At 35.7% G+C, this 15,003-nt stretch overlaps 1 protein-coding gene across 1 annotated transcript in view; it reads left to right on the top strand.

The window, feature by feature from the left end:
- CNBD1 (cyclic nucleotide binding domain containing 1) overlaps positions 1-15,003 on the top strand; it is a 438,365-nt gene that overhangs the window by 25,794 nt on the left and 397,568 nt on the right. The window contains 2 exon segments of the mRNA XM_024126961.1: positions 1,187-1,259; positions 8,414-8,419. Coding sequence (XP_023982729.1) covers positions 1,187-1,259; positions 8,414-8,419 — 79 coding nt within the window.

Raw genomic sequence — 15,003 nt, 5'->3', positions numbered from 1 at the left:
AGGTAATTTTTTCTTTCTGAAGGCTTAACTGAGTAAAGTAGGTAAGAAAATACTTAAAGCATGTAATTAGTATTTTTAGGTTTATAAAATGGTAATGATTCATGTGGTAGCAACCAGTTTTCTGTTTATATTTTACTGATTTCAGTTTTGTATTTAGAATGTGGTTATTTGTTATTGATGATTCAGTTTTAGATCACAAAGGCTTAAACAAAAAGTTTTTGAAATTTTATGATTCAGTTACCTGGAATTAAAATGGATAAGTTTGGACATGTCAAATTCGAATTCTTCATTATTGGGATGTGGTCAATGAATATGTCTTAAAAAGGTTAGAAATGCATTAGGCCACTGATTCTCTCAGTACCTGTTCACTAAGGGAAGGAATAATGTGCATCTTGGTATTTATTACTGCTTTCCGTTTTACATTTCCAACAGCATGCATTCTCCTGGGGTATGGAGAGTGCCTGTGATGTGAAGGACCATCTGTAATGATGCTTGTTGTCAATATTCTATTTTCCTTTTCATCTCCTTTGAAGGATGTCAGTTCTTTCTGGTACTGAAGGGGAATCACAGTTTGTTGCTTTTAGCTATGACTACTATCTTTCTGCTTGTAAGGGAACATGTGTGATTTGCTTACACTTGAACTTCAGAAGGAATTGCAAACTGAATCCAGACACTGGAAGGTGCTTGTAGAGTTCTGAAGAGGAGCTAGCCAAAGATGGGGACCAGCATAGGAATGAACAAAAATTATTAGCATTACAGAGAAGGAGAAGGAGATGAAGAGGGAGAGGGAGAGCTCAAGAAAACTCTTCATTGAATTATCATGTCTGGAGTTCTGGAACCAGTTCACATTCTAAAGGTATAGGATAAGGATTCTGAAAGGCTTACTTCCAGAGGGGTGACATTATATGACACTTGTTAGTACCAGCATTTACTGGAATTAAACAAATAAACAAACATAATATTCCAGACTAGATTTGACATCAATGAAAACATTAAATTCTTTCCTCATTTTAATCACCCTATTTAATTCTTCTTGTGTAACAAAGACTGTTAATACCTCACGTCCATAGTCACTGAGTTCTTTTACTATGATGAATGTTTGCAATTAAATTGTATTTACAAACTTGGTTAATAAGATTGCGGAAAATTGCTCACATTTTTAATTGATTTTTTTTTAATTTTGCAGGCTTGCAAATGCCTAAGAACATTGATTATCATCAGTTGAATACATTATGCCACATGAGAGGAATACAATACAGGTAAGTTATCATGCCTTTCTTTTCCTGTCATTCAAATGAATATGAATATGTTTGCTTCATGGATAAAGTATAGTAATAAACCATTGTTGACTCTCAGAGGTACCTGATTTACCACACAGATAAAAACAATTGAAAACCTGGAGGTTATTTCTCCAGATTGAAGGGGCAGAATATATATGTCATATTTTAAGGAAACAGTTTAGTGTGAAACAAACATAACTCATCCCTAGCTGGGCTCTTTGTAGTACTCAAAAACAGTCATAAGGGAAAAAAGCTTTAAATGGTTGAAAACACAAATCCTGAGTGAAACAAGTACTTTAGCAGTGCCTAGGAGATGCCTAGTTGAAATATAATGGAACCAAAGAACTAAGAAATATCACGGTTCATAGCTCAGGGTTCCTAAGATATGTGACACTTGAAAATATAATTTTTAAAAATCTATTTTCTTGCCAACTCCTTTTCCCAAATTGAATTTTTGAAATTATAAAACTAGTTAGCTTCTTTCCCATCCACCAGTGTCCATCTACCACCCCACTTTTCTTCACTAGGAGAGGAACTTGCCTCATCTTAAGTCACATCCTCTTAACCACTTCAAATTATTTCTACATCTTCATTGACTTTTCCACTCCTTTTTCAGAGAAAGAGAGAGGGTATGCTTTTTTTTTTTTTAATTTCTCTAAAGAATACTTTTTTTAAATTATGTGCTTCTGCCCCTTCCTCACTCTTGGCACCTTTCAGCATAAGGTAAAGAATTAAATACATGCCCTCTGGAGTCAGGTTACCTGGTTTGAATCCTGGATCAGCCACTTCCCAGCTGTGTGGTCTTGGACTGGTTACTTAATTTCCCTTTACCTCAGTTTTCTCATTAGTAAAATGGGGATAATAGTCATATCCCTTTCAAAGAGTTATTAGGATGATTAAGTGAGCTAATATATGTAAAGTAAACAGTGTCTGACACATGGTAAAAGCTACATAACTATTTTTATTATTATTATTCCAAAAAGCTCACCCAAGTTTTTAACTGTTGAACTTATATCATGGTCCCTTTTTTCACACATAACAAGCTAGTTAAGGCTTTTGGAGTAGAACACCTTCTTTCCTCTTATTTTCCTTTTGCTTTCTAGCCCAGGCATGTTTTAAAACAATGTATTTCTAGATTTCCACCTCCCTACCACACTTGGGGAATCATAATAAGATAGATTAAATCATCTAGATCTGGGTCTGCCAAAGAATCCATTCTACATAAATTTTATCAGCCTTCCTCTTCCTGGTTTGAGAATCCCCCCCAGGCAGTGTTTTCTCATCAGACCATCATCTGGTCCAGGCAGTCTCGTTGTCCTGCCTGACTTCCCTCTATTAAGTCTCACGTTTACTGTACCTTCTCTTAGACACTCCCCTGAATTTCTTGGATGTTTTCTTTTGAGGCAGTGGCACACACCAGGGGCCTGGAAGGGGACACATTTTATGGGAACTTTGTATAGGTTTTGGGTCATTCTTTTAGAAAAAGAATATAAGATTACAAATACAAAATTGGATATGAAAATGAGTATTTATTTAGAATGAGAAAATAAACTACAACAAATTAATGAAGGCTTAGCAATTCAGGTCCTTTTTCCTCCCTGAAATTTCTTTAAGCAATTTATCAAACATGTGTACATAGACATTGTCTTTCAGATTACAAAGCTTTCAATTGATTTCAACAAATTGAGAAGAGGTTTAAGAAAAATATGTTCCTCCATATTTATTCTGTATGTATTATATGTTTAAAATGACCAATGAAATATATTTTTTCCCCATAATAAGAACAGAAAGGCTGAGAATTAAATGACTCAAGGATTGAAATTTTTTTATACATGAAACATATGAAGAGTCTTAGTTTTGATACTCTACCATACACACACACACACACACACACACACACACACACACACACATACGTACATATGTATATTCATCTTTTTTGGATAACTGTCCTTCCTCCCGTGTCCTTCCTTTGGCCCAGGGTGGGAAGATGGAGAGGAGGCTGCTACTCTCTACCAGTTCCCATGTACCTCTACCATGGGTTTCACTCCAACTGTTACAACTGCTTCTGTGCCCTATCTGGGTGCATGTGAGTCCTTCTCACTGGATTACATATATATATTTACATGTATATATGTATACACTTTGTACAAAAGGCAAGACCCATTGTTGTGGTGGCTGCTGCCCATATATGTGTGGTCTCAGTCAGTTGGTGTCTATCTGATATTTCTTCTCCTCAGAATAAAGGCAGTAGATTGGCATATTATTCTGGGTTTTCTTTTTAAACCACATAAAAGAAAAACTGAATAACAAAGGGAAAATGATGTCATTTTGGATTCCTAAATTCTTGGATATAGGACTTTTTATCTCTAGTAGACTATGTTCCATGAGAGCAGATTTGTTTTATTTTTTAATTTTATTTACTTATTTATTTTTTAAAAAGAATTTCCTAATGTATTCTTTTTAAAAAATATTTATTTCTTTTCTTTTTTATTTTTGGCTGCGTCGGGTTTTAGTTGTGGCATGCGGGCCCTTCGTTGTGACGTGTGGGCTTCTCTCTAGTTGTGGAGTGCAGATTTTCTCTCTCTAGTTGTGGCGCAGGGTCCAGTGTGCATGGGCTCTGTAGTTTGCGGTATGCAGGCTCTCTCGTTGAGGTGCACGAGCTCAGTAGTTGTGGTATGCAGGCTTAGTTGCCCAGCAGCATGTGGGATCTTAGTTCCCCAACCAGGGGTCAAACCCTTGTCCCCTGCATTGGAAGGTGTATTCTTTACCACTGGACCACCAGGGAAGTCCCAGGAGATTATTTTTATCTTATTGTTTTCTACTCTTATACTTTAGTCATAGAGTTCAATGTTTTGAATTGAATTATGTTCTGATGTTCAGTAGAAATAAATATCTTCTTAATGCTTTAAAAAACATTATGAATTTTCTACTTGTGTTGATTATGAGGATAAATACATATTAATAGTTTTTTTTTAGTATTGTCTAGATAGCTAATCTTTTTAAAACATATATTTTAAAACAAAAGCATAGCTTCTGTTGGTTCGACATTCCAAATTTCTTCCTGGACTATATGCTTTGGAGATAAACTTAAATATCCTTTGAAAATTTCTTTGTTTTGTCAAAGTACTCTATGACTTGATCAGTCAGCTCTTATGTTCTAAAGTTCAATTTACTTAGTAAAAAATAGAGCAATATGTTTTAAAAGGAATTTTATGTTCTCCTAAGTTTCAAATAGAAAAAAAATGAGGCTCCAGGTTTAAAACTGCTTTTTCCTTTGCGGTCAAGTACTTTTGTAACTTCATACAGAAATCTTTAAACATTTATAAACTTGGAAGTATAAAAGACAAACACAGTTATGATGCATTTGCATTTGTACATTTGTATAAAAATGATCCTTGTCAAACAATTAGGTTTTTGACTAGGATATAGCAAAAGCTCTATCTTTATTAGTGATTAATATTACCAATATGTAGACATTTATACTCAAATTCAGAGGTAGTTATGCTGATTGTATATTTTTATACTTGCAGAGTCTATAACTCATAAATAGGTTTTAACCCAAAGTTCACTTATAAGTTGATTATGTAGCATTCAGCATTTTCCCATAGACACAATATTGTAGAGTTAGAGGATTGTACAAGAATAAATCAACTTAGAAATCGTCCGGTGGAAACTCCGTAATTTATAGATGGTTAAATGTGCCCAGTTTCCCCAAAATGTATCTTTAAATTATATACTTTTATGACAGAAAAAGAAAAATGATATTGCTTAAATTATAGTAGTTAATTAAAACACAAAAACATTGAGTAATTATTTTTCTCTCATTGCTTCCAATTAAGGTAAAGTACATCAAATTAGTAGAGCAGTAAAGTTTGGTAGAGACAGTTATGATGATTTTAAGGAGGCTCCTGGACTTGGCTTATCAGACATGGACATTGTTTGTCATAAACATGAAGATATGAAGAAATAGGTGATTTTTATTTTTAAGGAAAATAAGGTTTGGAAGAGAAAGGGGAGATAAGAGAGCTTTAAAAAGATGGTTATGTACACATAAAAAAAAATTAACTGAGCTGTCCCACAAACATTGCTCTGTCTGAAATGAAGTCAATTTTTATGTTGTATAGTTTTCTTGGTAGCTACCATTTGGCACTGTCAATCAGAACAGACTTGTTATCTTTTGTGGTGGCAGAAAATGTGGGCAGAGACTGATGGAATCTTACTTTTATTTAATAGATTGTGAACAAGTTGGAGGCTTGTGATTCAAGGTGTGCCTGTTAATGTTATTTTGCCTAAAGTTCATAGTCTTGTATTCAGTTGTCTAGAGCAGGATCCTCTAACTGAGGCAGTACTGCCCCTAGAGGGCATTTGGAAATGTGTACCCACTTATAGATTCCACAATGACTAGGAGGTAGCACTGACATTAAGTGGGTAGGGATTGGGCATTGTAAACAGCAACGTGCAGTAAAATCCTGCATATTGCTCCATCCAAAATGCCAATAGCCCTCTGTGGCATTGTGATTTACAATAAGAAGTATATGTTTGGTCTTCATCGCCATTTCTGGCATAGTGCTCCTAAAACTTTTGGAATTTCCTAACTAATGAGAGTGATAAAGATATATTTTGTTATATTAATGAGGTTACTTTTGGACCCCATCTAAGGATCCAAGTTGCCAGGAAAACCAATAATGTGATTAGAGGGTTGGAACTTTCAGTCCCACCTCCTGACCTCTGGGTCAATAATTTAATCAATCTTGTTTATGTAATGAAGCCTCTATCAAAACCCAGAAGGACTGGGTTCAAGGAGTTTCTGAGTTGGTGAACACATGGTGATGTCTGGAGAGGGTATGGAAGCTCTGCACCCATTCCCACATAATTTACCTCATGAATCTCTTTTTTCAGGATGTCCATCTGTATCCTTTATCATATCCTTTTGTAATAAATTGGTAAACATAACTAAATAAATAACTAAACAAACATAAACTAAATAAATAAACTAAATAAATGAATTCTCTGAGCCACTGTAACAAATTAATCAAACCTGAGTAGAGGATTGTGGGAACCTACATTTGCTTTGATAGTCTTCTAATGTTATTTCTTTGATACATTTAGGCTAATATATTTTACTATCATTTCATTGCTCAAGACTATCCAATGACTATTCACCACATAAAAGATAAAGTCAAATCCACTTAGATAGCAAACAGGCACCTCAAACTTCACAAATCTAGAACATAACTTTTGATTTTTTTCTTTTCACCTATTAACCTTCTGTATCCACATTTTAATATATGGCAACTGCAAAATCAAGGTCAAGCCCCCAAATCTTGGAGTCATCAGAGCCTGCTATCTTTCTCTTTTATACCTCATATCTAACCTGAAAGATAGCCTGATAGCTCTACCTTCAAAATATATCCAGAATCTAACCATTTCTTACCACCTCCACTAATACCATCCTGATCCAGAGCACCAGTGCTCTTGCCTGGATTACTGCAGTAGCCTATTGATTGGTTTTCTAGCTCCATCCCTTGCCCTTTTACAGTCTGTAGCTGGCACAGTAGCCAGATGAATCTTGTTAAAATATACACCAGAATATTATTTGCTCAGAATATTCTAATGGTTTCCATATCACTCAAGGTAAAAGCTAAGAACTTCACTGTGGCCTGTAAGGTCATACATGATCACATCCTACTGCATCTCTGACCACTTCTTCCAGACAAGACTGTCTTGCTTATTTTGCTCTAGCCATAGTTGTCTCCATGCTCTGTCCTATCGCACCAAGTATGGTCCTGCCTCAAGGCCTTCACACTTGTACTTTCTATCTGGAATGCTCTTTCTTCAGATGTCTACTCTCCTTTATCCCTTACATCCCTCAGGTCTCTGCATTCTGTGACCAGCCTATATGAACAGATACTCTTAGTACTTATTATCCCCTGAGTTTTGCTTTCATTTCTTAATAGTATGTCTGACATATAGCTACAAATTTATTTTTATTGTTCCTCTCTCTACATGGAAAACTTCATGAGGACAAAACTTTTTTTATTTGTTAATGTATTCCCAGTGATTATAATGGTATCTGAAGCATTATTGGTGCACATTAAATATTTTTAAAATAAATCTCCTTTATCTGGCATTTGAAGTCCTCTAGAATCTGGGACAATCAATATATTCTTATTACTATTTGCTGATGTGAATTTTACTCCTGAGTAAATATCCCCTAAACCCCCAACCCTTATTTACAAATTCCTTTATCCTGATAAACTTATTAATCTCACCATACCAAGTTTAATTTTATTTATTTTTCAAGGTTCAGATTGTCTCGCAGCAAACTTCATAGCTTTTTATTCCCTATACATCTGTTCCAAAAAGACTTTAAGCTGAGAGTATGAAAGAATTCACCTTCTAGCTCTTGCTCTGCCACTAAATGTGATTGAGGTTATTGAAATATCAGTTAAACTCTCAGGGCTCAGTTTTCTCATTTGCAAAAGGAAAGATATAAATTTGATTTGACATAAAAAACTTTTAGTGTTATTACTGTATGAAGCTGAAGCTATATTTTTATCCACACTTTTATCTTAGTGAATGGCAAAATTAGTTACCCAGCTGTGCAAACCAGAAACTGTTAAATTGTAGAATCCCATCTTCCCTCCATATTAGACACATATTAGATAAGTCAGTTAAAATCACATTACTTACAAGAGCTTTTATAATGGGATGATTTTTACATCTCCAGCCTTGTCTCCCAGTGACTCTTCCTTTCCTCCCAGCCATGACATGACTGGTGGTTTCTTGACTATACCTGTACCTTGTTATTGAGGGCTTTGTACTTTGGCTCATACTGATTTTTCTGTCTGAAATACTATCCTCCCATTCATCCTCACCTACCAATAAATAGGTGAACTAATCTTCATATTCAACCTGAAATCTCCTTCTCCAAGAAGAGTTGTCTTCTCCATTTCCACTTGACTCTGTATTGTTTTCTATCAGAGCACTCCTGATAATTTCTTATGCATTTGTTTAAAGTCTCTTCCCCTCTATTTTAACATAGGCATCTCCTTGAAGCCTGTGTTCATTAGATTAGGGTAACTGCCAGTATGATGTAACGATAAAACTAAAAAATGCTGTGGTTTAAGTAAAAGGTTTTTCATCCTTAGTCTGAAAGTGGCACTCTGGTTGTATGTAGAAGTTCTACTGCATGAAATCATTCAGGGATGTGTGTTGGCCTCATCTTGGTGTTTTGATATCAACTTGTCATTTTCTTTTCAATACAGGTGAAGAGGCCATTGCCACATTTGGTTCCCACTTCATGGAAAGGAAAAATATGAAGTCAAGGAAAGCAATTTCCTATTTGACAAAGGAGGCAGAATTTCTAGAATTACTTCTTACATTCTGCTGGCAAGAACTTTCTCTTAGGCTAATTTCAGTTGAAAGGAGGCTGGGAAATGTAGTCTTTACCTGGGCAACCATGTGTTTGGGAAGAAGCAGAGAGTGAATTTGGGTGGGGTCAACTAGTAGTCTGTCAACCCAAACAGAAAGCCTATCTTATTAGTCTTTCTATTACTAGAAACTAGAATACCCTAGGGGTTCCATAAATGTTTTTAATTAATAAAAGAATAAATATTTTATAATCCTTTTTTTTTTTTTTTTTTTTTTTTTTTTTTTTTTTTGACGCGCAGGCCCAGCGGCCATGGCTCACGGGCCCAGCCGCTCCGCGGCATGTGGGATCCTCCCAGACCGGGGCGCGAACCCGATTCCCCTGCATCGGCAGGCGGACGCGCAACCACTGCGCCACCAGGGAAGCCCCTATAATTCTTTTTTCTGTTTTACACCTCCTTATTTCTCTATGAAATATTTGGGAATATCTAAAGACATATTTTCAAGTTTATTAATTTCTTATACACCTGTCTCTAATCTCTCATTCACTGAGTTTTTTTATTATTAATTTTTATTGAAGTATAGTTGCTTTAAAATGTTATGTTAGTTTCTGCTGTACAGCAAGTGAATCAGCTATATATATACATATATCCTCTCTTTTTTTGATTTTCCTCCCCATTTAGATCACCACAGAACATTGAGTAGTTTCCTGTGCTATACAGAAGGTTCTTATTAGTTATCTATTTTATACACAGTAGTGATTATATATCAAGCCCAATCTCCCAGTTCATTTCATCCCCCTTCCCCCCCTTGGTAGCCATACATTTGTTCTCTAGGTCTGTGTCTCTATTTCTGCTTTGCAAATAGGTTGATCTGTACCATTTTTCTAGATTCCACATAAAAGTGATATTATACAATATTTGTTTTTCTCTTTCTGACTTACTTCACTCTGTATGACAGTCTCTAGCTCCATTCATGTCTCTGCAAATGGCACAGTTTCGTTCCTTTTTATGGCTAAGTAATATTCCATTGTACATATATACCACATCTTCTTTATCCATTCCTCTGTTGATGGTCATTTAGGTTGCCTCCATGTCCTGGCTATTGTAAATAGTGCTGCAATGAACACTGGGGTGCATGTATCTTTTTGAATGATGGTTTTCTCAGGGTATATGCCCAGTAGTGACATTGCTGGGTCATATGGTAGTTCTATTTTTAGTTTTTTAAGGAACCTCCATACTGTTCTGATATTGAGCTGCATGAGCTGTTTGCATATTTTGGAGATTAATACTTTGTCAGTTGCTTCATTTGCAAATATTTTCTCCCATTCTGAGGGTTGTCTTCTTTTTTGTAGATTTTTTGATGATGGTCATTCTGACTGGTGTGAGGTTATACCTCATTGTAGTTTTGATTTGCATTTCTCTAATAATTAGTGATGTTGAGCATCTTTTCATGTGTTTGTTGGCCATCTGTATGTCTTTTTGGAGAAATGTCTATTTAGGTCTTCCACCCATTTTTTGATTGGGTTGTTTGGTTTTTGATATTGAGCTGCATGAGCTGTGGTCACTGTTTGCAGATGACATGTTATTATACATAGAGAATCCTAAAGATGCTACCAGAAAACTACTAGAGCTAGTCAAAGAGTGTTCTTCCTATGTTTTCCACTAAGAGTTTTAAAGTGTTTGGCCTTACATTTAGGTTTTTAATGCATTTTGAGTTTATTTTTGTGTATGGTGTTAGGTTTATTGCTAAATATTTTATTCTTTTGTTGCATTGGTAAATGGGAGTGTTTCCTTAATTTCTCTTTCAGATTTTTCATCATTAAGGTAGAGGAACGCAAGAGATTTCTGTGCATTAATTTTGTATCCTGCTACTTTACTAAATTCTTTGACTAGCTCTAGTAGTTTTCTGGTAGCATCGTTAGGATTCTCTATGTATAATAACATGTCATCTGCAAACAGTGACCATTTTACTTCTTCTTTTCAAATTTGGATTCCTTTTATTACTTTTTCTTCTCTGATTGCCATGGCTAGCACTTCCAAAATGATGTTGAATAATAGTGATGAGAGTTGACATCCTTATCTTTTTCCTGATCTTAGAGGAAATGGTTTCAGTTTTCACCATTGAGAACAATGTTGGCTGTGGGTTTATCATATATGGCATCTATTATGTTACAGTAGGTTCCCTCTATGCCCACATTCTGGAGAGTTTTTATCATAAATGGGTGTTGAAATTTGTCAAAAGCTTTTTCTGCATCTATTGAGATGATCATATGGTTTTATTCTTCAATTTGTTAATATGGTATATCACATTGATTTTCATATATTGAAGAATCTTTGCATCCCTGGGCTCAATCTCACTTAATCATGGTGTATGACCCTTTCAATGTGTTGTTGGATTCTGTTTGCTTGTATTTTGTTGAGGATTTTTGCATCTATGTTCATCAGTGATATTGGCCTGTAATTTTCTTTTTTTGTGATATGTTTGTCTGGTTTTGGTATCAGAGTGATGGTAGCCTTGTAGAATGAGTTTGGGAGTGTTCCTCCCTCTGCTATATTTTGGAAGAGTTTGAGAAAGATAGGTGTTAGTTCTTCTCTAAATGTTTGATAGAATTCGCCTGTGAAGCCATCTGGTTCTGGGCTTTTGTTTGTTGGAAGATTTTTAATCACAGTTTCAATTTCATTACTTGTGATTGGTCTGTTCATATTTTTTATTTCTTCCTGGTTCCATCTTGTAAGGTTATACCTTTCTATGAATTTGTCCATTACTTCCAGGTTGTCTATTTTATTGGCATATAGATGCTTGTAGTAGTCTCTTAAGATCCTTTGTCTTTCTGTGGTGTCAGTTGTAACTTCTTCTTTTTCTTTTCTAATTTCATTGCTTTGAGTCCTCTCCCTTTTTGTTCTTGATGAGTCTGGCTAAAGCTTTATCAATTTTGTTTATCTTCTCAAAGAACCAGATTTTAGTTTCATTGATCTTTGGTATTGTTTTCTTAGTTTCTATTTAATTTGTTTCTGATCTGATTTTTATGATTTCTTTCCTTCTGCTAACTCTGGGTTTTGTTTGTTCTTCTTTCTCTAGTTGCTTTAGGTATAAGGTTAGTTTGTTTATTTGAGATTTTTCTTGTTTCTTGAGGTAAGATAACATTGCTATAAACTTCCCTCTTAGAAGTGCTTTTGCCATTTCCCATATATTTTGGGTCATTGTGTTTTCATTGTCATTTTTTTCTAAGTAATTTAAAATTTCCTCTTTGGTTTCTTCAATGATCCATTAGTTATTTAATAGCATATTGTTTCATCTCCATGTGTTTGTGATTTTTAGAGTATTTTTTCCCTGTAATTGATTTCTTATCTCCTAGTGTTTTTGTCAGAAAAGATGTTTGATATGATTTCAATTTTCTTAAATTTACCAAGGCTTAATTTGTGACCCAAGATGTGATCTATCCTGTAGGGTGTTCCATGTGCCCTTGAGAAGAAAGTGTATACTGCTGCTTTCAGATGGACTATCCTGTAAATATCCCTTAAGTCTCTCTGGTCTAACGTGCCATTTAAGGCTTGTGTTTCCTCATTAATTTTCTGTCTGGATGATCTGTCCATTGGTGTAAGTGGGGTGTTAAAAATCCCCTACTATGACTGTGTTACTGTCAATTTCCCCTTTTATAGTTGTTAGCATTTGCCTTATGTATTGAGGTGCTCCTACGTTGGGTGCACAAATATTTACAATTTTTATATCTTCTTCTTGGATTGATCCCTTAATCATTATGCAGTGTCCTTCCTTGTCTCTTGTAACAGTCTTTATTTTAAAGTCTATTTTGTCTGATATGAGTATTGTTATTCCAGCTTTCTTTTGATTTCCATTTGCATGGAATATCTTTTTACATCCCCTCACTTTTAGTCTGTATATATCCCTAGATCTGAAATGGGTCTCTTATAGACAGCATACATCCGTGTCTTGTTTTTGTATCCATTCAGCCCATCTGTATCTTTTGGTTGGAGCATTTATTCCATTTACATTTAAGGTAATTATTAATTATGTATGTTCCTATTGCCATTTTGTTAATTGTTTTAGATTTGTTTTTGTAGGTCTTTTTTTTTTCTTTTTCTTGTGTTTTCCACCTAGAGAAGTTCCTTTAGCATTTGTTGTAAAGCTGGTTTAGTGGTGCTGAATTCTCTTAGCTTTCGCTTGTCTGTAAAGCTTTTGATTTCTCTTTCAAATGTGAATGAGATCCTTGCTGGGTAGAGTAATCTTGGTTGTAGGTTTTTACCTTTCATCGCTTTATATATATCATTCCACTCCCTTCTGACCTGCGGAGTTTCTGCTGAAAAATCAGCTGTTAACCTTATGGGGATTCCCTTGTATGTTATTTGTTGCTTTTCCCCTTGTTGCTTTTAATATTTTTCTTTGTATTTAATTTCTGTTTTGTTTGATTAATATGTATCTTGGCATGTTCCTCCTTGTGTTTTCCCGTATGGGACTCTCTGCATTTCCTGGACTTGGGTGATTATTTCCTTTCCCATCTTAGGGAAGTTTTCAACTATAATCTCTTCAAATATTTTCTCAGACCTTTTCTTTCTTTTCTTATTCTGGGACCCCTATCATTTGAATGTTGTTGCATTTAACGTTGTCCCAGAGGTCTCTGAGACTGTCTTCAATTCTTTTCATTCTTTTTCTTCATACTGCTCCATGGCAGTTATTTCCACCATACTATCTTCCAATACAATTTTCCATTATTCTGCCTTAGTTATTCTGCTATTGATTCCTTCTCTTGTATTTTTCATTTCAGTTATTGTGTTGTTCATCACTGTTTGTTTGTTCTTTAGTCCTTCTAGGTCCTTATTAAACATTTCATGTAACTTCTTGATCTGTGCCTCCATTCTGTTTCTGAGATCTTGAATCATCTTTAATATCATTACTCTGAATTCCCTTTCAGGTAGATTTCCTCCTTCATTTATTTGGTCTTGTCAGTTTTTACCTTGCTCCTTCCTCTGCAACATATTTCTCTGTCATCTCATTTTGTCTGACTTACTGTGTTTGTGGTCTCCTTTCTCCTGGCTTCAGGGTCATAGTTCCTCTTGTTTCTGGTGTCTGGCCCCTGGTGGTTGAGGTTGGTCCAGGGACTTGTTTCGGCTTCCTGGTAGGATGGACTGGTGCCTGCGCTCTGTTGGGTGGAGCTGAGTCTTGTCCCTTTGATGGACAGGGCCATGTCAGGGGGGTGTGTTTTTGGGTTTCTGGGAGCTTATTTGGACTTTAGGCAGCCTCTCTGCTGATGGGTGAGGCTGTGCTCCTGTCTTGCTGGTTCTTTGGCCTGAGGTGTCCAACATTGGAGCCTGCAGGCAGTTGGGTGGACCTGGGTCTTGGTGTTGAGATGGAGGCCTCCAGGAGAGCTCATTCTGATTAATATTCCATGGGGCTAGGAATTCTCTGGTGGTCCAGTGTCCTTGATTGGTGCTCCCATCCCGGGGGCTTAGGCCCAATCCCTAGCCAGGGAACCAAGAGCCCACAAGCTGCGAGGTGCAGCCAAAAAAGAAAAAAAATAAAAAGGAGAAGAAAATAAACAGACAAACTAAACCCAAGACAAATAGCAAAAACAAAAACAAAAACAAAACAACAAAATAAAGAGAAGAAACAGACAAACAAAACCCAAGAGAAATGTTAAAAACAAAACAAAACAAACAAAAGCAAACTAAAAACAGATAAAAAACAGAAATAACCCTAAAAATAAAGAGAACAAAACACTAAACAACCAAAAAAACAAAATAACCCCAAAATGAAAACAAACGATAAAAACAAAACTAATAAATACAAAAAAAATCAAACAAAAACAGAACGGAAACTATAAAGAAGCAAAGAAAATATAAAACTAACACACAAAAATGATCAAGAAAAGTAGAAAACAAATCAAAACAAAACAAAAAAATCACAAAACAACAAAACTAAGATAAAAATAGAAAAATAAAAAATATATTAAAAACTAAAAACAAAAAAAGAAAAATAAAAAAAAACAGCAACAACAAAATAAAATGAGACAAAAAATATTTTCTTGGGGCCTCTGCTGTCAGTGTCCTTGTCCCCACAATGGGTCACAGCCATACCCTGCCTCCCCGGGAGGCCCTCCAATACCTCTAGGTAGGTCTCTGGACCCACTCTGGGCACTGTGGGGGCAGCTCAGATGCTGATGTGGCCAAACTCCTCTGTGCACTTGTCCCCAAAATCCACAGCTTCTAAAGCTAGACCAGTCTCAGTTGTGGGGGCATTCGTCCATTCGGCCATTCCACAGACTCAGGGTTTACCAAGCTGATCACGGGGATCATGATCAAGCTGTGCAGCTTGCACAGCTGCATGGAGAGAT

This window comes from Physeter macrocephalus, chromosome 15, assembly GCF_002837175.3.
Source record: "Physeter macrocephalus isolate SW-GA chromosome 15, ASM283717v5, whole genome shotgun sequence".
Classification (NCBI taxonomy): Eukaryota; Metazoa; Chordata; class Mammalia; order Artiodactyla; family Physeteridae; genus Physeter; species Physeter macrocephalus.
The sequence above is the reverse complement of the archived record's forward strand: the minus strand, read 5'-3'. Positions and strand labels throughout refer to the sequence as shown.